At 37.8% G+C, this 21,474-nt stretch overlaps 1 protein-coding gene across 5 annotated transcripts in view; it reads right to left on the reverse strand.

The window, feature by feature from the left end:
- Positions 1-4,370, reverse strand: part of LOC110795315 (protein ILITYHIA-like) — a 31,819-nt gene extending 27,449 nt beyond the window's left edge. For 3 of the 5 annotated variants that reach the window (XR_008922109.1, XR_008922108.1, XR_008922110.1), the window contains exons 1-3: positions 3,930-4,370; positions 2,005-2,085; positions 1,811-1,927 (exon numbers count right to left, since the gene is read on the reverse strand). Coding sequence is in view for 1 of the 5 variants with exons in the window: in XM_022000314.2 (XP_021856006.2) it covers positions 1,811-1,927; positions 2,005-2,085; positions 2,209-2,301 (291 nt within the window). In the remaining 4 variants the exon portion in view is untranslated. Of the gene's footprint in view, positions 1-1,677; positions 1,928-2,004; positions 2,086-2,208; positions 2,331-3,929 lie in introns of those variants that run through there. The other 2 variants (XM_022000314.2, XR_008922107.1) reach the window with 2 other exon arrangements.
- Between the last annotated feature and the right edge of the window lie 17,104 nt (positions 4,371-21,474).

Here is a 21,474-nt window from a genome sequence, read left to right on the forward strand (position 1 = left end):
TACTTGCCTTTGACGATCTTAGCTTCCACTGAAACCAAGATCCGTCGATTCCGAATATCCATAGATGGAGTATTTAATGCCATTAAATACTTGATCCGTTTACGTACTATTTGTGTGACCCTACGGGTTAAGTCAAGAGTAAGCTGTGGATTAATATCATTAATTCCACTTGAACTGAAGCGGCCTCTAGCTAGGCATTCAGCTCACTTGATCTCACTGAATTTATTAACTTGTTAATTAATACTGAACCGCATTTATTAGACTTAACATTAAATACATACTTGGACCAAGGGCATTATTTCCTTCAAGGGATAGAATAGCAGTTCGCAGCAATAGCGAGTAGAATATAGCAGCTAGTAATTGGATTTACTAGTTCAGATTTTTGATTCTTAGTTATTTCAAACACAATTTTCGGTTTCTCTTTCTCTTTTTAGTTTGAGTTTGAGTTTTGTTTTTCAGTTTTTCTTTCTCTTTTTAGGAAGGAGTTATAAAACAATTAGGCATCTTCATCAGAGCCATAACTTCAATTGATTCAGTCGATTGAACCGTAGAAAGATATTTCAACACCAAAGAGCTTACATACACTCAATCTCTTGGAATGTCACTTATTTATTCAGGAATCTCGGCTTTATCAAGCAGAAATAGACATTCTGTTGGCATTTGTTGCACTTGTTTCAAGTTATAAAACTCATTAATTTTCATGTACACACAAACTCAGCAAATTTCCCAAAAATAATAGTTTTTTGTTTTTGTTTTTTATTTAACATAAATTGACTGCATTCAAATAATATATATTGAGAGAATCATAACATACACAAACATGGAGCATAAAAGCTTTTTTGTAAACTAAAATTGAAGTCAATTAGTTGTTCACAAGACTGGTACACATTCCATAGTATGCCAACCATTCACAACATATATTAATTCTCTGACAAAAATTACAATACGGTTTCACACATTTAAGTTATGCAACTCAATAATGTATAGAACCGAAAACAAATAAAACATTATTCTGATCAGTTGGAATGCATACCAAGTATAAATAGCAAGCTCTTAAGAAGGTAGAAAAAACATCAAAAGGCAACTTAGGACAAGTTGACCAAGCAGACTTGAAATATAACCCATTCCAAAGCAGACCTGAACTGGCAACCCACCCATATCCCTATGACCTGAACTACAGAAAAAGCCAACACCAGACCAGACTGACTGACATTGATAACTTGGCCAAAGTCGACCTGGGTTGACCAGACTCAAGCCCTAGAACCAAATTACAAACAACCCCAACTACATAAACAAGGAAGAATAACCAATGATTGAGTTGAGGTAGCATTGTAACAAGCATAACAATAAACAGCCCACCTATAAAATCCACCCCCTACGTAGGATTCGATGTTTTGATCAGATCAGTTGCTGATCTACTACTACTGATCTGATCAGCAGCAGATCAACAGCAGCAGATCAGTAGCTGATCAGATCATAGACTGCTCAGACCAGTTGTTGATCTGCTGCTGATCTGATCAGCTTTTGATCTGATCAGCTACTAATCTGCTGCTGATGATCTGCTACTGATCAGATCAGAAGCTGATCAGATCTGCTGCTGATTTACACTGTGATAGAAGTGTAAAATGTGCCACAAGCAATGTAAGGACAAGCTGGTGGTCACATTCGGCAATAGGGTCAGCATAATCCATGTTTTAGTGGCTTATTAAACCTCATCAAATCATGTAGGGTCTAGAAATCCATGCCCAAATTCTATGCACAGGTAAAAAATTATCCACAGGAAACACTAAGTTGGCGATATTTTGGATACCTATTTAGATGACATTAGTGGAGACAAGCAAGACGAGACAGCCCTCTGCACAACTTCAGAGTGAGTATTGAGCACACCAAGCAACTTCTCAACAACCGAATGGACTTTAGGGTCATCCTGTTAGATAGAAAATTTTAGATCCAATCGCACAATAATCAAAATAATAACTGGAGGAGAAACAAAATTCACAACACCTTTCCCAAATGTTTTGCCATAGCTCCAGTAAAAATAACTACACCTTCACGGACAAGATCGTACATTTCCTCATCAGAAGCCTAAATAACGAACAAAAAAATGACGCATATAAAATTAAGATGTTTCAAATAGTCGTAAAATATGAGAAACTGAAGGTACAATCCTAAAAGAAGAGTATAGATAATGATCAGTAATCATTTAACCTTTTTATTGAGATAGTTCTCAAAAATTGGAAATAACAAGGAAACGATATCTCTCCTATGTTTGTATATGATCAATATGCCAGCATTGATCATTCTCCCACGAACATCTCCATTGGGATCAACTTAAAAATCAACAACCACAATTTTCTTATTCATTAAAATAAATGATGGAAAAAAAATAGCAAAACCAGTTTCACAAAGTAAAGGCTTTAATCTGACATATTGTGCCGAAACAAGGACACATGACATTACGTTCTCACACGGGGTTTTAACAGAATGATCATTTATTCAGGTAAATCAGTTTCTTCCATTTAAATAATTCCTTGATTTTAAAGCTATACTAATTGTCTCAAGTTAAACTACTATGTTAATTATTGTATTGCTTTATTTAAAACTATTATTTTAGTAGAATAAAGACATTTATCAAGTATCTAGAAGCAGTAAGCATGTTAACTATACGAAAAAATCCTAAATAATCCACATTAACACAAATAGGAGTTTGAATATACCCCAGCCCCCACTGTAATCTAGAACCACTATATTCAATTTTCCACTTAGACACCATTGGTTTCCACCCATTTTTTCACTTGATATAGAACTGCATGGATAGCTGCATCAGACATCTCAAGTCAAAGGGGTTGTTGCAACTTGAAATATAGAATAAAATCAAACTAAATGAGCTGCCCAACCATTCAAGAAAACCAAAAACGAGATCATTATTAGAATCGCACACACTGCCTAGCTAGCGCGGTGCCTATGTTGTTCACATCTTCCCTTTTATTTTATCAACCAGCCTTATATTTTATATTCCCCCCAAGTTAAGGAAAACAAGTTATTTATTAAATGAAACTATCAAAGAATCCAGAGTGAAAAGACAAACTTAATTAACTTGTTAAACAAAGGTAATATTCTTGAACAACACAGCTTATACCAACCATTTAGACACAAAAATAAAGCCAGTTGAAGCTGACAGGCCATATTAGACACCTCCTATTCAGCCTTCTGAAATCAGAATTACTTAGTGTAATTTCTCCTTGTTTGTGCCTTTTTGGAACAGTACATTCCTCTCCTTAATTTCTATTCTTGCTGCACTAGCAACCCTTACTTCTGTAGGGTTTCCCTAGACCACCAGTATTCTCTTAAAGAAGTAACAATCAACCCTGCAGCCCAAACCTGAACCTGACGTTATAATCCATGTTTGAACCTGATCCTGCAGCCTATATCTAAACCATCAGCCCTGCAACCCCTGCCTTCAAACCCATCAACCCCTAACCCTCCAGTATTCTGTTCAGTTAGTTAAGCACTCAGAGTGAGCAAGTTTAGTTTGTTTAGTTTGTCAATACTGGTTTCATCTGTTCTAGTGAGGGCCTGCTGCTGCTGATACCACTTGTTGACAGGTTTTCATCTGTAGTTTAGTTTGTTGATAGGTTTTCAATTCTTGTGTTTCTGTAGTTTATATGTACAACAGAATGTTTCATCTCGATGTTACGGAGTTTGATTTATTACGCAGCATTCCCAGTATCCCAGAATCAATCAATTTAGCAGAAACCAACAAAAAGTCGAAAAAAAACAAAAATTATAGAACTGCTGAATTTTCTAAAGCCCCAATTAACACCAGGCATAAATCAAACACACCCACATCAAATTAACAAAATAAAGTCATTGAAAATTGACCCAAAAACAATAAATTGAGCAAAGCCCAGGAAATTGAAGAGGATAACCTCGTCGCCGGTGAAGATGACGTAGAGGAGGACGCAGCTAGACTCGGGCTGCTGCTGCGACGAACGGCCAACGAAGATTGACTGCGAAGAACGGCCGACGAAGAGTGACTTATAAGCCGGTGTTGATGCTGGCCGGTGGTGAAGGTGGCCGGTGATGAATTCTGGAGGAGAAGTATGGAGGAGTGTACTGCGAGAGAGAAAAGAATGAAGGGGAGCAAAATGTTAGGGCAAAAGCTGCGCTTAACGTTTAGGAGGGAAAATATTTCAGAATTTTTTTTTAATGTTTTTATTTTTTTATTTTTTAAAGGTTGCCCTTGTTTGACAAGGGCAACTTTTGATGAGCCACTTATAAGGATTTTTTACTAGTGGGGGCATGGGCGCAAGCCCATGTGCCTCGTCTTGATCCGATTGATGCGCTTTAAATTTAATTTTGAATTTTCAGTTCGGAAACGATTTTAATTAATTTTAAAATTCGTAAGTTAAGTTTTTTTTTCTCGGAATTTAATTTTGAATAATCTAATTATTATAAATTTCATTTATACTAATTATTTTACTAAAATTAAAACCTTGAATAAATTTAAATTTATTTATTTGATTCAACTGAAAATAAATTAAAGGATTCAATTTTTAAATTATATGAGCTTTAAATTTTAATTAAATTTGTATGTTTCCGGTTAGACTAGGAAATACAATTTTATGTTTAAAATTAATAAAGCATGTAAATTTATTGGTTTAAGTGGGAGCTTTTAGTCATAAACTCTTGATTAGGTTTACATTCCTTTAAGGTTAAAACAACTTGATTAGAATTAATAAGGATTGAATAATTGGTAGATTATTGAAAGCCTTGATTAATTGCTGCAAATATTTATGTGATGCATAATATGTTCTACTAACCAGCTATGTGGGCCATTCATTGATAAATGAATGGGTGAATGGTATATATTGTATATGTACTGTTTTGCAGGTTATTGAAAGTAACTAGTATGGCCCAAATAGGATAGTAAATATGGTCTGCATACCATTAATTTGAATGTAAAATTGGTCTAAACCAAAGTTTTTAATTTAAATATGGTCTGCGTACCATCAAATGGTTGTAATTAGTTTAAATTATAGCTTATCCTATTTGAAGAAAATGGTGCCTCCCATGGTGAAATTCAAGACGGAGTTTCCATTCCATTTTCAAGACGGAGTTTGAAGTTGAAGCTTCAAGATGAAGTCGGGCATACTAGATCACATTTATATCTTATGCATGTTTTAAGTTATTTATTGCTTTAAATATGTCTTAATTATGCATGAGATTGTGGCTTGATTATGTTGCAAGATTAAGGATTTTAGTTCACTTAAAATCTAACCAACATAGTAAGAGCCTTAAGTTCCAAACTTTAAAATTGAGTTAAATGGTGCCATGCCAAAATAACACTTACTTGGATAAACCTTTACATCAAACTTAGTAATAGTTTTCCGCCTAAGCGAGGTGTTACTTATTGATCCTAAAGGGGTAAGGTACACAAATAATTGTGAGTACATGTTAGTTTTGGTGAAACTCAATGATATAAGTAAGGATTCCTTTTATGTCGCGGCAAACATGATAGGTTTACCTAATAAGTTCTTAGACGTACCTATTGAAGGAAATAATGCCCTTGGTCCAAGTATGCATATAATGTTAAGTCTAATAAATGTGGTTCAGTATTAATTAACAAGTTAATAATTCAGTGAGATCAAGTGAGCTGAATGCTTAGCTAGAGGCCGCTTCAGTTCAAGTGGAATTAATGATATTAATCCACAGCTTACTCTTGACTGAACCCGTAGGGTCACACAAATAGTACGTAAACGGATCAAGTATTTAATGGAATTAAATACTCCATCTATGGATATTCAGAATCGACGGATCTTGGTTTCAGTGGGAGCTGAGATCGTCAAAAGCAAGCAAGTGAATACTCCGGAAACGATGATATTGCCGGAAACGGAAATATGGATCGTATCGGAAATATAAATATTATCCAAGTCGTAGATATTGCCGGAAACGGAAACATGGTACGTATCGGAAAATATTATTGGAAATGGAAATATTGCCGGAATCGGAAATATTGCCGAAAACGGAAATATTGTCAGAATCGGAAATATTATCGAAATCGGAAATATTAAATATTTGTTCGAAACGGAAATTTATTCCGGAATCGGAAATGTTAAATATTGTTCGTATCGGAAATGAATTCCGGAATCGAGAATTTAATCGGAAGCGTATGTACGAATTAGCATCGGACGAGGCCTGCCATATCAAGGCCCAGCACGAAGTCGGGCCATCGCCCAGCAAGCCAAGCGCCTAACACAACACAGCCAAGGCCACGCCAGGCCCAGCGCAAGGCCAGGCCCAACAAAGGAAAAGGCGCGCGCGCGGGCGGGCTGACGCTCGTGCGCTGCGAGCAGCGCCTGCTCGTGTGGACCGCAAGGCCTGCGCGGGCTGTGCGGTACGCTCGTGGTCGTGCAATGTTTGTGTTCGATACGAATCCTAAAGCTGATGGAATTCGTTCATTGATTAAATCCTAATCCTAAGTTTAAAAGAGTTTTAATGAAATTCTAATTAAACTAATTAGTATCCTAATAGGATTATAATTCCTTTCCATAAACTCTAGAAATAGGTGCCTAGGGTCACATATTTAGATCGAGGATTGAAGTATTCAAAGGTAAGATTTTGGAACAAAATCAGCCAAACACTTGTAGCCAATTAGCCGAAAATTCTTAGAACCTTAAGGGCGATTCTAGTTGGTCAAGCTTAAGGCGGATCCGGACGTGCTGTGGACTATCTACAGAGGGACGACACTTGGAGTCCTAAAGACTTGTTCTTGTTCGGTTCGGGCGCAGCTAGGGAGGGCACGCTACAAAGTGTATGAAGGAAATATGTCCTTCACCCAAGGTGCATTAAGTCTAATACCAAGGTTCAGATTAATTGCGAACAATTAATTCAGTGAGATCAAGTGATCGGAACAGCTAGCTGGAGCAATGCTTCCGATCAGTGAGTTCTAATGGATATTGAACTCACAACTTACTCTTGACTGAACCTACAAGGTCACACCAATGACACGTAAAAGATCACCGGATTAAATGAATCGGAAATTTTTTTAATAGCTTTTCGGGAATTAAGTTGGAAACGTATTATACGATACGACCTTGCATCGGAATCGTATATCGTATCGCGAATATTCGTAAGCTAGGCGATACGAATAAATCGTATCGTACGACGGTGATTCGTCGTATAAGAAACGATTAATAATATATCGAAAATATATTAAAACGCGAATACGAGGAGCGGCCCACGAGCCGAGTGCACGAAGAACTCAAGGACCGTGGGCGCGCGCACGCTAGGCGAGCAAGCAAAGCAACGCATCAGCGAGGCCCATGGCCGAGGAGCTGTGCGCGTGCGGGCCGAGACCACGACACATCAGCAGCAGCGCGGCCCATGGCCCAGCGTGTTGTGCGTGTCCGTGTGATGGCGCGCGGGGCTTGGTAGCCGGCCTTGCCTCAAGGCTTAGTCGGTTAGTAAGGTTATGTAAATAACCTTATAACCTAATTTTCCAACTTAGTACAATCACAACACAATACACACAACCCTAGGAGAAAACAGAGAACCCTAATTCTCTCTGTGCCTCCAAGGTGTGTTCATCCCAAAAGCAAAGTATCTCGATCGATTGTCTAAGCTACGATAATCAAGACGGATCTGAACGTGTCGGTGAACCAAGTAGAGGAACGACAAGTGGAGTTCTTTGTTCGTGTTCGTTGACATATTATTGTGGAAAACACGCTTCGAATGTAAGTTTGCTTAATCTGTGCTTTATACATGTTTCCTGGCTTTGGGGATTGTTTCCGCACATGTTATTATGTTTAACTGTATTCCCCTACAGTGTATGCATCTGAATTATGCTAAATGATTATGTGTAAATAATATGTTTCCTGGAATTAAGGTTTTCCGCATGATTTATGTTTTGTCATATGTATCATAACCTAACACCTATCAACCAAGAGTAGTTTCTAGACTATTAGCAAAGGCTTTGCTTACCTAAAATATTTTAGAATTGAGTCTAAATACATAATGTGCTTAATTCTTCAATGATTTAAGAATCTTGGAATCATTTTATTCACACCTGCCGGAACAATAAATTCGAATAAAATGCTAATGACTTGTTTAAATTTCATGATTGCTTTAATTTCCAAGTTATTACTCATGATAAATGTTTAGACTTCGCATGCTTCAATGTATGTTTTAATTATTGTTTATAATTAAATATCTTGCACTGCAGTAAATCCTTTTAGAAAGGTAACAGTAAATTTCCTCGATTGGTAGTGAATTCAAGAACGATTCACGGAAATGAGAGAAAATGAGCAATTTAAAATGTACGTTTCTTATAGCGACTTTTATGGTTGTTTTCAAGTATCAAAGTCGAATGGAAAACCGATTGGTGCTTGTGAATTCAAAATACAATGTAGTTTTGAGATCATAAAGCATTAAGTTTAAACGCTCAGCTTTACCAAAGGTTAACAACTTAATATCTTTATCCATTTAAATTCTCGAATGAGTCTAGTCCTTAGACATTCGAATAGATCGATGCTTAGAGAACTTTAGAAGCTTCTGGTAAGATCATCTAAGTTGAAACAAAATATTCAACATCAATAAAATGGTAAAAACTTTGTTAGAGTGACATTGGACATGTCTAAACAAAGTATAAAAGTCAACACTAAATAATTCAATTCTTAAGACTATAAGAAAGGGTACAAGAAATAGGAAAACAAAGAACAAACGAAAGGAATTTACGATTACGTTTCTACCTATAAGTTTATGTTTAAAAGAGAAGTGACCTAGCAATCAAACTTCCTTAGTATCATATACCGCTTGAGGTTCTTACTTCGGTTAAAACTCAAACAATGGAAGCTAGGCTACACTAATGGCCTACAAGTGGGAAATGAAGCATGGCAATGCTACATTAGTTGTAGGGTCATCTAGTTTGTTTTAAGTCCTTTCAAAGGCTGGAACTTAATGGCTATTATGTTCCATAACCAGCATACCTAAATTTCTGTTTTCAAACACAGAAAGACTCACATTCAGAAGGACAAAAACAATGTTTGTTTGTTATTTGAATGAAATGGTCATTTACGGGTTGAGTCATGTATGCTTGATTAAAACAAACAACTCTTTAACAAGAAAAACTTTACTAGGTTCAAATCAATCCCTTGATTTGAGTTCCAATAATCTTTGGCATTGTTGCTTAGACCATATCAACAACTTAACGTTCTAAAGCCCTATTTCTATGGACTTTTGAAAGTTGATTGATTTCTAGATCATTCAAGACAAGTTAGTCTTACTTGTTGAAAGTAACAAAGGATATGAACTATTGTTAGAACCCCTAGACAATAGATTACAAAACTAAAGAAAGATTTTATGACTTTATTATTTCACATAGGAGTGAATATAGGTTTATTTACTCAAAGTGATATAAGTTTGAATCTGTTTGGCTAGTTCAAAGATTCAGAAGTATAAAATCCACATGGCAAGAAATCATAAAGATCTAGGTTAGATCATGACGATGATTACTTTAAAACCAAAAATGATCATCAATGATTGTGTGTTGTAATTTCACGATCTAACTCCATAAGATATGACATATCTAAGTTGGAATGATCGAAGTCAATTAGTGCTTGATTCGATCAATGATGAATCATAAAGACTTTTACTATAATTTCTAAAACAAAATGCTCAACTACCACCAAACTAAACCAAATTCGTCAAAGCTATTGAAAAGTAATTTTAGAATATCTTTTCATAATATATCTAAAAGAGTTCCTAAACTCAGTGGGAGCTTAGTGTTTGTTATTCAACAAACTAAGGCCCAAGTATAGATATATGTTTCATTGTGATTTATTCAAATGAGACACAAGGGTTTTGTTTCTACCACGAATTTTTGAGAACATAATGTTTGTTTGCTCGAAATAATGTCCTTTTGGAGATTCGTTTCCAAGATGACAAGTGGGAGTAAATAGACCTCGAAAGTATTCGAGGCGAACAACAAATATAAACGGACATTCCGGAAGCTTTTCGAAGTTCTTTAGAAAATCCGAACACTTATTCTTTAACGACTTTAGAAGTGGCTTTAAAGAATAGACATCTCTTAGAAGACTTTACAAGTGCTTTAAGGAGAACATAATATTCAAAGAACCTTCAAGTGGCTATTGATATTCTATTATTTGATGTTTTATACCCAAGTAGGCATAGAGCTCAAGTCGCTGAAACTATGAGATTCTTCTATTAGATAGTGAAGAAACATGGAGTTCAGGTCAATGAAACTATGTGATTCTTCTATTAGATAATGAAGAAACCTATAACTTGCAGTCAAACTATTATCAAGAGAATAATGAGTATGTGACTTGTAAGAAAGCTATGACGAATTATAGATTCCCTAAAATGGATATATAGACTAAATGTTTAATTGGTTAAAGGCCATAAAAACATACTCAATGTTCTGATGACAAAATTGAAATTTTGTTGATTTGCAAGAATGATTTACATCTATTGGTTGCAAATTGGTTTTAAGGATAAAAACCATCAAACATGGATTTGTGTTCACACACAAAGTTAGATTAGTTGCTAAAGGTTACAAGAAAATTCATGGCATGGATTGTGTTGAAGCCTCATGCATAATCTTAATGCTCAAGTCTATAACTCAAGCAATGATTGTATATTGGTACATATGGCAATTGGATGACAAAACATCTTCCTCAGTCAAATGTTGGAAGAAACTATGTACATGGTATGTCATAGGATTTGTGGATCCAAATAAATACTTCAAAAGAAAAGCTAGCTTATGAAATCTAAGTACAGATTTAAGCAAGCAATTGGGAATTGGAATTGTATTTTAGTGAAGCTAATAAGTATTTAGTTTCATAAAATATACATGATTCTTATAAATATATAAGAAGTTTAGTGGGAGTAAATAAAATTTAATTGGTCCTATGTGTACCACACACATGTCTCTCTATTGTGAAATAACATTCAAATGCTAATGACTTAGATTTGAAATTATTTATCAATAATGGACCAAGGCGAAACTTAGTACGTGCTGGGTTCTAAGATCTATTTACAAAGATCTTAGAATATTGTTTTAGATTAAGTAATGACATTTACTAAATCAAACACGAAAGACTCCACTAGAGATATTCCACCCATATGAATAAATCTAAGTAATGAATGTTTGAACTATGTATAAGCATTTACTAAGTTAAACATCAAAGAGTCAAAATGAGATTCTTAACCTATATTATATGTCAAATAATTTAGCTGGATTTAGTATCTACTGAAACTAGATGAGCTAAAATTACATGGATAGAATTAAATTGGGAATTATTCTGCAAAAGAATTTATCATGTATGATATAATATGAGGATCGCCAAAAACGTATCGTAAGGTTTTAGGCATGACGAACATATACCAATCTCTATTGATCTAAGTGAAGATCAACTAGATTGATATCAAGAAAAACTTATGGTACTTGAAAAGGTACATAAGAAAAGTTCTTGATTCAACGAAACAAAGATATGCTAAATATTGATGCTACACGCATAAACACTGGCAAAGGATCAAGAAAGATCCCTTTGGAGTTAACCATTGGCAAGGACGAGCTATAGAGCATCGTGTTTTGAAATGGCAACATTGATTGAAGACCATGAGTTGTTGCGTGGGAAATTAAAATATTAATTTCTATGTTCTAAGATACAAATGGAAAGTCTTCCACATATCTATGAACTGCTTGGATAAGTAAATCCAAACAAAGCATCACTAGCAACCTATACAGTTGAAGTAAAAGTACTTATTGCCTAAGAAGCAATAAAACAGGGTTGTTTACGTTAAAAAGTTCTTCTATGAACTTGGGTGGATCACATGTCTGTTGTCTTAATGGTTTTTCATTGTAAAATGCGTAGAACCACTATTGTAGCAAGAAAGACTAGATCACATAATAAACAAACTCAAAAGATCTTATCATCCTATGTCGAAGAACATTCGATGAAAAGGATATTAAGAATGGCAAAGCATGATAACTAAACCTATGCAACAAGTGAGAAACAACACTCACATTGCGGCACTGGAAATAAAGCATAATTTTGAATTCCACTAATTGTTTTAAAGATGGGTTCGAGGCCCATGGTTGTAAAACATTGGGGTTGAACATTTATCATATATGAAATGTATTTTCATAACCAGTCCTGTGACTAAGAATTTGTCTATCAAGTGAACTTGAATATCAAAATTTTAAAATGGTCCCTGGTCGGAGTTTTCTATAAAGATGGACGCATAGAAAACGTTAGACGACTAGAATGCAAGATGGCTAGTAGTTCTGTTTCTTGAACTATGTGGACATGTCAATGTCGCAATCATTTGCATAGATACTTACTTTGGGAACACTAGTATCGGACAGACCTATGAAACTTTACTATAAGAGATGAAAATCTGTCATAAGTAAATTTCATTAAAATTATTAGACACTAATCCTCAATACCTGAGTGATTTGAGATTACTTGTTTGAGAACTAGTTACTTTGACGTTGTCAACCGTCGCACCGTAAAAGGAGGTTATAAAGGCAACGCTTGGGTAATCACCTATCAAACGAAGTCTAATCTTAAGATCGCAAGATTAGGATTGTCCTCCCATAAATCGGGATGAGATGCTTAAAGTTGTAAAAGGCCACTCGGAGAGCTAGAAACTGTAAAATGCATGGTCGTGCTCAGATGAATCATAGGCTATGATTATCTGTTTATTTGATCAGTTGAACTCTGAAACCGAGAAACACCTCAGGATATAATAAGGATGACAACTCTTACCTTATGTTCAAGAGCAAGCATCGAGTGACAAAGGAATTAGAAAATGCACAATTGTCCCTAAGGACAAGTGGGAGACTGAAGGAAATAATGCCCTTGGTCCAAGTATGCATTTAATGGTAAGTGTAATGAATGCGATTCAGTGTTAATTATACAAGTTAATAATTTAGTGAGATCAAGGGAACTGTATGCCATGCTAGAGGCCGCTTCAGTTCAAGTGGAATTCATAATATTAATCCACATCTTACTCTTGACTGAACCCGTAGGGTCACACAAATAGTACGTAAATGGATGAAGTATTTAATGGAATTAAATACTCCATCCATGGATATTCGGAATCGACGGATCTCGGTTCCAGTGGGAGCTGAGATCGTCAAAGGCAAATTATGAATACTCCGGAAACGATGATATTGCCGGAAACGGAAATATGGATCGTATCGGAAATATAAATATTATCCAAGTCGTAGATGTTGCCGGAAACGGAAACATGGTACGTATCGGAAAATATTATCGGGAATGGAAATATTGCCGGAATCGGAAATATTGCCGGAAACGGAAATATTGTCGGAATCGGAAATATTATCGGAATCGGAAAATAATTCCGGAAACGGAAATATTAAATATTTGTTCGAAACGGAAATTTATTCCGGAATCGGAAATATTAAATATTGTTCGTATCGGAAATGAATTCCGGAATCGGAAAATTAATCGGAAGCGCGACGTATGAAATAAAAATCGGACGAGCTTGCTAGACGCAAGGCCCAGCACGAAGCTAGGCCCAACGCCTAGCGAAGCCCGCGCGCACAAGCGCATAGGCGCAGCCTACTGCGACCAAGAAAGCAAGCCCAGCTAAGCGAGAAGCAAGGCCAGGCCCGCGAGCAAGGCCCGCGAGCACGCGCGCCCTTCGTGGGCTGCGAGCAGCTGCTGGGCCAAGCCTCAGCGCGCGCGCGCACAGCACCCTTCATGGGCTGCTGTGCGTGTGTGTTTGTGTTTGTGTACGAAGCCTTGATCGATTAGGATTCGTTTATATTAATTTCCTAAATCTACTAGAAATTAAGTGATTGAATTTAAGTTAAATTCAGATTAGCTAAATTGATTCCTAGGATTCTAAATATCCGATTTCCCCACCTTATAAATAGGTGATCATATTTCACAATTTATAACGAGTAATTCAAGTATTCATACAAGTTTTAGCCTTAAAAGTCAGATTTTTATTTGTTATAAAATCCGAAAATTACATAAAACCTTAGGTGCAGTTCTAGTTAATTAAATCTAAGGCGGATTCGAGCGTGCTGTGGACTATCTATGGAGGGACGACATTTGGAGTCCTAGACTTGTTCTTGTTCGGTTCGGGCGCAGCTAGGGAGGGAACGCTACAAAGTGTATGTGTCCTAAATTATGGTAATTGTTATGTGTTAATTAATTTGGATTCCTGGCTTTATGGTTTTTCCGCATGATTTATATTAAGTTATATGTATCATAACCTAACACAGCGGCTGTAGACGCCTATATTTGTCCTTAGGCCCGACATGGTGTGTTCGATGATGAAACCAAACACCGCTTGACTAAGTTTTCCTAAGCGTGCGATGAACGATCCATGACTGACTGATAATCCCGTACACCACATTTCCATTTTTAGAAACTGCTATTTATAGTAACTGCCATGCTTAAAAAGCTGCTTAGAATAGTAACCATGTAAGTTAAAATATCTAAGTGTTTGAATCGCCTTACGATTCACCAGTAGGTAAGGACTAAGAGTTGCAGTCCAACTCGTGTTCCTAAAGGATAAAAATGTGATAAGATTCGGCAAAAAATCGATAAGACAGGAGTAGTGAAGTAAAACACCAGCACTGGAAAATTCTGGCGCTGGCAGAGTGAGGTTCCCGAAATTCCAGCGCACAAACCATAAGCGGTGAATAATTCCGGCGCTACAGTTTGCTTCTTATACAATCACGCAAAAAGATAGAATTATCCAGCTGTCACGAGAACAAATTTGGCGCACAAATTTCTAGCGCTAGAAATAACCAGCGCTCCTGGTCCAAGAGCTGGAATTTCTAGCGCTCAGTAGATCTCAGTTGCAAAATTCCCATTCCAAAATTCCAACCCTAAACCCTTAAGCTTGAGTATAGACTGAAGCTTTTCTTTGTCCAGTACTCGTGCGTCTGCCGCTTTAACACACTGTTAAGCAGACCCAGCCCGCATGACTGCCTGCTCACCAAATACTGTCGAAGTGCTGCTGAAACCTAAACACAAGTCCTTAAGCCTAAAATACTCAAAACTCTGGAAGAATCCCGTCCCGTAATCAGTCAGTCTGGAAAAGTTCTAAAATCAAACGGAAAGCTAGCAAAGTCAAGTCGTAGGTGTTCTTGAGAACCAAAGTAAAGCCTACACTTTGCTGTAACGTGAATTATATCTTTATTGCTTTCCCCACCATATAAATTTTCTAACTTTAATTTGTTATATTGCTCACGCCTAAATCAGATAATTCTTGGACAAACAGGTATTGTTAAGTTCCTTTAATCAACCTAAATCAGCTTTTGACATCTGTTTAGTAATATTTGTGCATTAAAATCAATCCAGAGTAGTAATGTAGCATAACGCATGTCCCATCATCGTCACAATTGAACTAGTAAGGACCGCGCCTTGTGGGCTAATGTTGGGCACTCCCTGTATTAGTAAACGTCCCCCGAACTCTTAATCTCTGCTCTGTTAGATGTACGTTGAGGGATCTCCACTCCAGGGATCACAAGGGAATCTATGGCCGCCGTGAGTAACACATGTTTGCACTCCAAGCATGTCATGATAACCGGGTTTTGTCAGTTTTTTAAAACTGAATGGCGACTCCTAAAGACAAGAAAAAAGAGGCTAACGCCCACAGTTAGTCCCTATTTAATTTATATGCTTTCCACATCCAGAAGAGGGAAAAGTCGTGCGGGTCGTACAACTTTCCTTAAGAGGCGCCCCGTCGTGTTTTTTTCGACCCCCTCACAACGGCCTCACTAGGATTACTCAAAATATCAGACTCCACAGTTCTATTAAAAAGACACAACACATCGTCAAAGGCACGACCATGACCAACAATGCCATCATGTCGAAGAAGCTTTGACTGCAAACCAGAAGACTGCAACCGAGAAGCAAGAAAAGCATAATGACTAACATCACCTTCAGAATAAACACCAAGCCCTCCAAACGCAAAAGGTAAGGTGGCAAGGCACCACTTCCATTCGCCAAACCCAGGCCCTGAAGCAGTAACAATACGCTCCAAGGAAGATCGAAGAGCCCCATCGATTGTGCGCTGAGCCGCCTCAAAAATACCAGGAGGACAAGTACGCAAAGCAAAATAGAGTTTAGAAACTTCGGGACATGCCCTAAGTGAAGGAAATAATGCCCTTGGTCCAAGTATGCATATAATGTTAAGTCTAATAAATGCGGTTCAGTATTAATTAACAAGTTAAAAATTCAGTGAGATCAAGTGAGCTGAATGCCTAGCTAGAGGCCGCTTCAGTTCAAGTGGAATTAATAATATTAATCCACAGCTTACTCTTGACTTAACCCGTAGGGTCACACAAATAGTACGTAAACGGATCAAGTATTTAATGGCATTACATACTTCATCTATGGATATTCGGATTCGACAGATCTTGGTTTCAGTGGGAGCTGAGATCGTCACAAAGCAAGAAATGAATACTCCGGAAACGATGATATTGCCGGAAACGGAAATATGGATCGTATCGGAAATATAAATATTATCCAAGTCGTAGATGTTGCCGGAAACGGAAACATGGTACGTATCGGAAAATATTAATGGAAATGGAAATATTGCCGGAATCAGAAATATTGCCGGAAACGGAAATATTGTCAGAATCGGAAATATTATCGGAATCGGAAAATAATTCCGGAAACGGAAATATTAAATATTTGTTCGAAACGGAAATTAATTCAGGAATCGGAAATATTAAATATTGTTCGTATCGGAAATGAATTCCGGAATCGGGAATTTAATCGGCAGCGCATCGTTCGAATTAGCATCGGACGAGGCTTGCTAGACGAAGGCCCAACACGAATCCAGACCCGCGCCCAGCAAGCCAAGCGCCCAACACGAAGCTGCCAGAGCTTTGCCAGGCCTAGCGCAAGGCCAGGCCCAGCGAGGCCATGGGGCGCGTGCGGGCTGATGCTCGTGGGCTGCGAGCAGCGCCTGCTCGTGTGGGCCGTAAGGCCTACGCGGGTTTGTGCGATGCTCGTGGTCGTGCACGCTCGTGTTCATAACGAATCCTAATCCTATCGGAATTTGTGCATTGATTAAATCCTAATCCTAAAAGATTAAATTTATTATTTAGAGTTCTAATAGGATTCTAATTAATAAATCCACATCCTAGTAGGATTATAATTCCTTTCCCTAAACTCTATAAATAAGGGCCTAGGGTCACATATTTGATAGACGATTTTGAAGTATTCAAAAGTAAGATTTTTAAGCAAAAATCAGCCAAACACTTGCAACCCAAAATAGCCGAAAATCCTAAGTAACCTTAAGGGCGATTCTAGTTGGTCAAGCTTAAGGCGGATCCGGACGTGCTGTGGACTATCGACGGAGGGACGACACTTGGAGTCCTAAAGACTTGTTCTTGTTCGGTTTGGGCGCAGCTAGGGAGGGCACGCTACAAAGTGTATGCATCTGAATTATGCTAAATGATTATGTGTTAATAATATGTTTCCTGGCTTTATGGTTTTTCCACATGATTTATGTTTAGTTATATGTATCATAACCTAACACTAAGTAACAACAACTCTCACTGAGGATCATCAAGCTTATTAACCTTATCCATAAGCACGATGGTCTTGGTCACCCTCTGCATCACAAGCTCACCACTAAAAACGGAACTGGAACTGGTAGGACCACCAAGCAACTTAACACCATGAAAAGGTCGAGCAATATTAGGGGGAAAGACACCCACAAGCCTGCTTAGAGGGTCTTCTATAGGCCAGAAAAATTCAGTTTTGTCCACGTTGAGATGTAACCCGAAACAAGGCCCTTCCTCCATAACCAACTGCAGAACCTTCCCCACCACCAAGGTGTCACCAATAATAGTGTCGTCATCCAAATACAATGCATGAAGATATAAATCATAAGCGTCTCTGATTTTACACACCAGGGGTTGTAAAACTAAAGAAAAAAGCAGAGGACCAAGGGGATTACCCTGCTGCACCCGCCCCTGAGATGACCATAAGGTGTGCTCCCCATAATACAATATGGCTGGAGTAGAGTAGAAGAATTCAACCCATTGTGAAATGGATGGAAAACAAAGACGAACTTCACGTTAAATGACCGCTCGATCAACCAAATTGAAGGCATTTTGAAAATCCACCAACAACATTGAAAGACCCACATCAGAGTCGCGATCTTCAATCAACCGATTTACAACATGAAGAATTGCCTCACCACCTGCAGAAACCTCAACACCAAATTGAAGACCATCAAAATAACTTCCCAAAGACTTGCCAACCATGATAGCACCGATCTTTGAAACCAGATGCCACCAAACAGTACCCACAACTATAGAACGAATACAACCACCGAGCTTGACAAGAGGCGTGAGAGGAGCACTAGAAATATCTTCTCCCAAATCCATAGGACATTTTCCAGCTAGAAAGAGATTAACCACCCCATAAATAGAGTCAACTAACTCATCCGAAACAGCCACAACAACACCACTCAAGCAATCCACAAGGTGTTGAGCTAGCAAATCGTCCCTCCCACAAGATGTGCCACGTGAACTTCTAATCCGGTCCAAAATAACAGCAGAAGTAGCGATGAGATGATGGTGATCAACAGGTATATCATGCAAGGATGTAGCCGGAGAAGAAAGATGTTTTGACTGTAAATCCGCAAGAGTGGCCTCATTATAAGGAGCAACGCCAGAAAAAGAAAGAACTCGGACTGCGGCGGTGTAATGGCCATCACAAATTTTCCTACGCCACTGCTTGATATTACGCTCTGACAAATCAAAGTCCTCGTCAGCATCCATCAAAGTAGGGGATCCAACTGTCAAAGTTTCCCGCAAGAGCAGCATATTACCCTCCGTATCACTCCATGTACGAATAACATTAGCAATGCTCTCTTCCCGACGTTGCCACTTAACGGCAGATGAGCACTCGCGATTACTCCTTGGAATAAAGGTTTTAAGGATACATACACTAGTGGAAAAAGGCTTATTTGTATCCCCGCATTTGCCACGCCATTCTGAACATGCGAAGCAAATAACAAATTTTAGCATAAAATTTAGTCATTTGCGTCGCAGATTTATAATTCTGCGTGGCAAATGACTCTAGGAGCACCCTAGAGTCATTTGCCACGCAGAATTATAAATCTGCGACGCAAATGACTCATTTAAGTGCATCGCAGATTTATAATTCTGCGTGGCAAATGACTCTAGGATGCTCCTAGAGTCATTTGCCACGCAGAATTATAAATCTGCGATGCACTGGTTTTTGATTTTTTTTTTCGAATTCGCGCTCACCCTTAATTGCAAAACAAATATTCATTCTGACTTAGGTTATTGCAAAGCTCACCCTTAACGTTGCGCCCTCCCCAACGAAACCACCACCAACACCAACACTAGTTGCTTTGTTCTCACCGGCGGCACTGCCGTCGTTGCTTCGCCGCCTTCCATCGTTGCCGCGCCGGCGTTCCTTCGCTGATTCACGTACTGCGCGCTTCACTGCTTCCCCTCACTGCTTAATTCACTGCCCTGCTCCGTTTTTAGAGCCGCCGCACACGCCGCCGCCCACGCCACCACCCACTCAGCCGCCCTCGTTCATTGTCATCTCTTTTAATTACAAATTACAAATTACAAATGGGGTCTGAGCAGAACAGATTTCCGCAGCAAGAACGGGTAATTGAAACAATCTCTTTTATTAGTTTTGTTTTTGTTGTTAAATCCCAGATCCGATTCTTTGTTTTTTCAGATGCACATATGCATTTTATCTTTCCTTTTTTCAGATAAATAAAAAACCCAGAAAGGAAACCCCAGAATTCACCTTTTGAATTCTTTTGGATCCCTGATTATCTGTTTTTTATTTATTTTTTGTTGATGGATTTTGTTTAGTCTATAGAATTGTATAATAATTCAGTTAAGAAATGATCTGAAATACTAAGTTGCTGCAGAAGATGATGGTTATTGTTTCCTTTGATATATTGTTACTGCTTGATTGGCTTATTGCTGGAATTGTTAACCTCACTTTATCTCCTTCGACTGGCGTTTCGAGCATGGGTCGTGTTTTATTGCAGTGATAATAGTGTATTGATTGTTTTTTTTGTTTTTAGGGGTGTAGAGTGATCGAGTGTCAAAGGGGAAAATGATGTATAATACTCTTAAATTGATTGCTTCTGTCCTTTATACTAAATTCCACGAACTCAAAATGATACTCTATAACGATGATTTGATGATAACTAGGTCTATGATTTGATGATTTCACTTATTTTTTTCCAAGTCACAGTAAAGGCTTATGTGACCTTTTACTGTAGCCACTGTATTGTTATTTGTTAGGGCATGCTTGGAATGAGTAATGTGGTAATAGGCATCATTAGGGGCTAGGGTAACTGAGTAAGATGGTGGCGGTGCCGTGGTTAAATCTTTGTGGAGGAACACATTTCAAACAATTGGCGGTTAATTATTACTCTATGAGCCGTTTTATAGTTAGCACGTCTGTGACTACTCTGACTAGTGCTTGGTGAAAGGATCTGTATTAATATATTTCATTCGCCTAAGTTCTATTTTCGCAGATAACTGGGAAAATTAAAAGCAAGAAGATGAGAAGTCAGGAAAAGTGGATTGTCTATACTTTAAGTTGCAATCTTGATTTCTTGACTTAGTATGAACCAATCAAGTGCCATATTATAATAACTATGTCGTGTATATGATGGATCCCATAGTCTTGGCTCTTGTATCTTTACCGGATTCCTGTCCCTTGTCTAAGTTTAACTCTTGTAATTTTTCTAAATTGTTACTTCCTGTGTAAAATTCGTAGTTTAACTTGCTTAACCTTTGTTCTTAGGAGAAAACACTCAACAGAGTATTGTTCCATGTATGATATTTGTGGAGAGCGCAGCAATGGGAGAGTTTTAAATTGTCCTGACAGTTCTCCTTCAAAAAAGGCATGATATCAAGTTTTTATTTCATAAATTATTTGTACCGCATTGGACTTTTAACTCAAGCTAGTTGTCATCTTTTGCAGCCTGATGATCTCTTTTCTGCGAAAATTCAGAGTTTGTGTCCTACCATAAGTGGGAATGTTTGTTGTACAGAACGTCAGTTTGACACATTGCGGTCACAAGTTCAACAAGTAAGAATAATTACTATTTACTAATGTCTAGCACTGCAGTCTAGCAATAAATATGATGTTATATAAACAGCTTCTTCCTGTATATAATATGGACCTAGGATAGATAATTTCAGAACTCTTGATCTGGTGCAGATAAATTATTTTGTTACCTCTGTGTCTTGTTCAGTTTTCTTGTCTATTGTAAAAAAGGGTTCAATTTTGGCTATTTTGTTGCAGGCGATTCCTTTACTTGTGAGTTGCCCTGCTTGCTTGAGGAACTTCTTGAATCTTTTCTGCGAGCTTTCATGCTCCCCAAATCAGAGTCAATTCATTAATGTTACTTCCATCGGCAAGGTTAGTACAAGTT

The sequence above is a fragment of the Spinacia oleracea genome, chromosome 5 (assembly GCF_020520425.1).
Source record: "Spinacia oleracea cultivar Varoflay chromosome 5, BTI_SOV_V1, whole genome shotgun sequence".
Classification (NCBI taxonomy): Eukaryota; Viridiplantae; Streptophyta; class Magnoliopsida; order Caryophyllales; family Amaranthaceae; genus Spinacia; species Spinacia oleracea.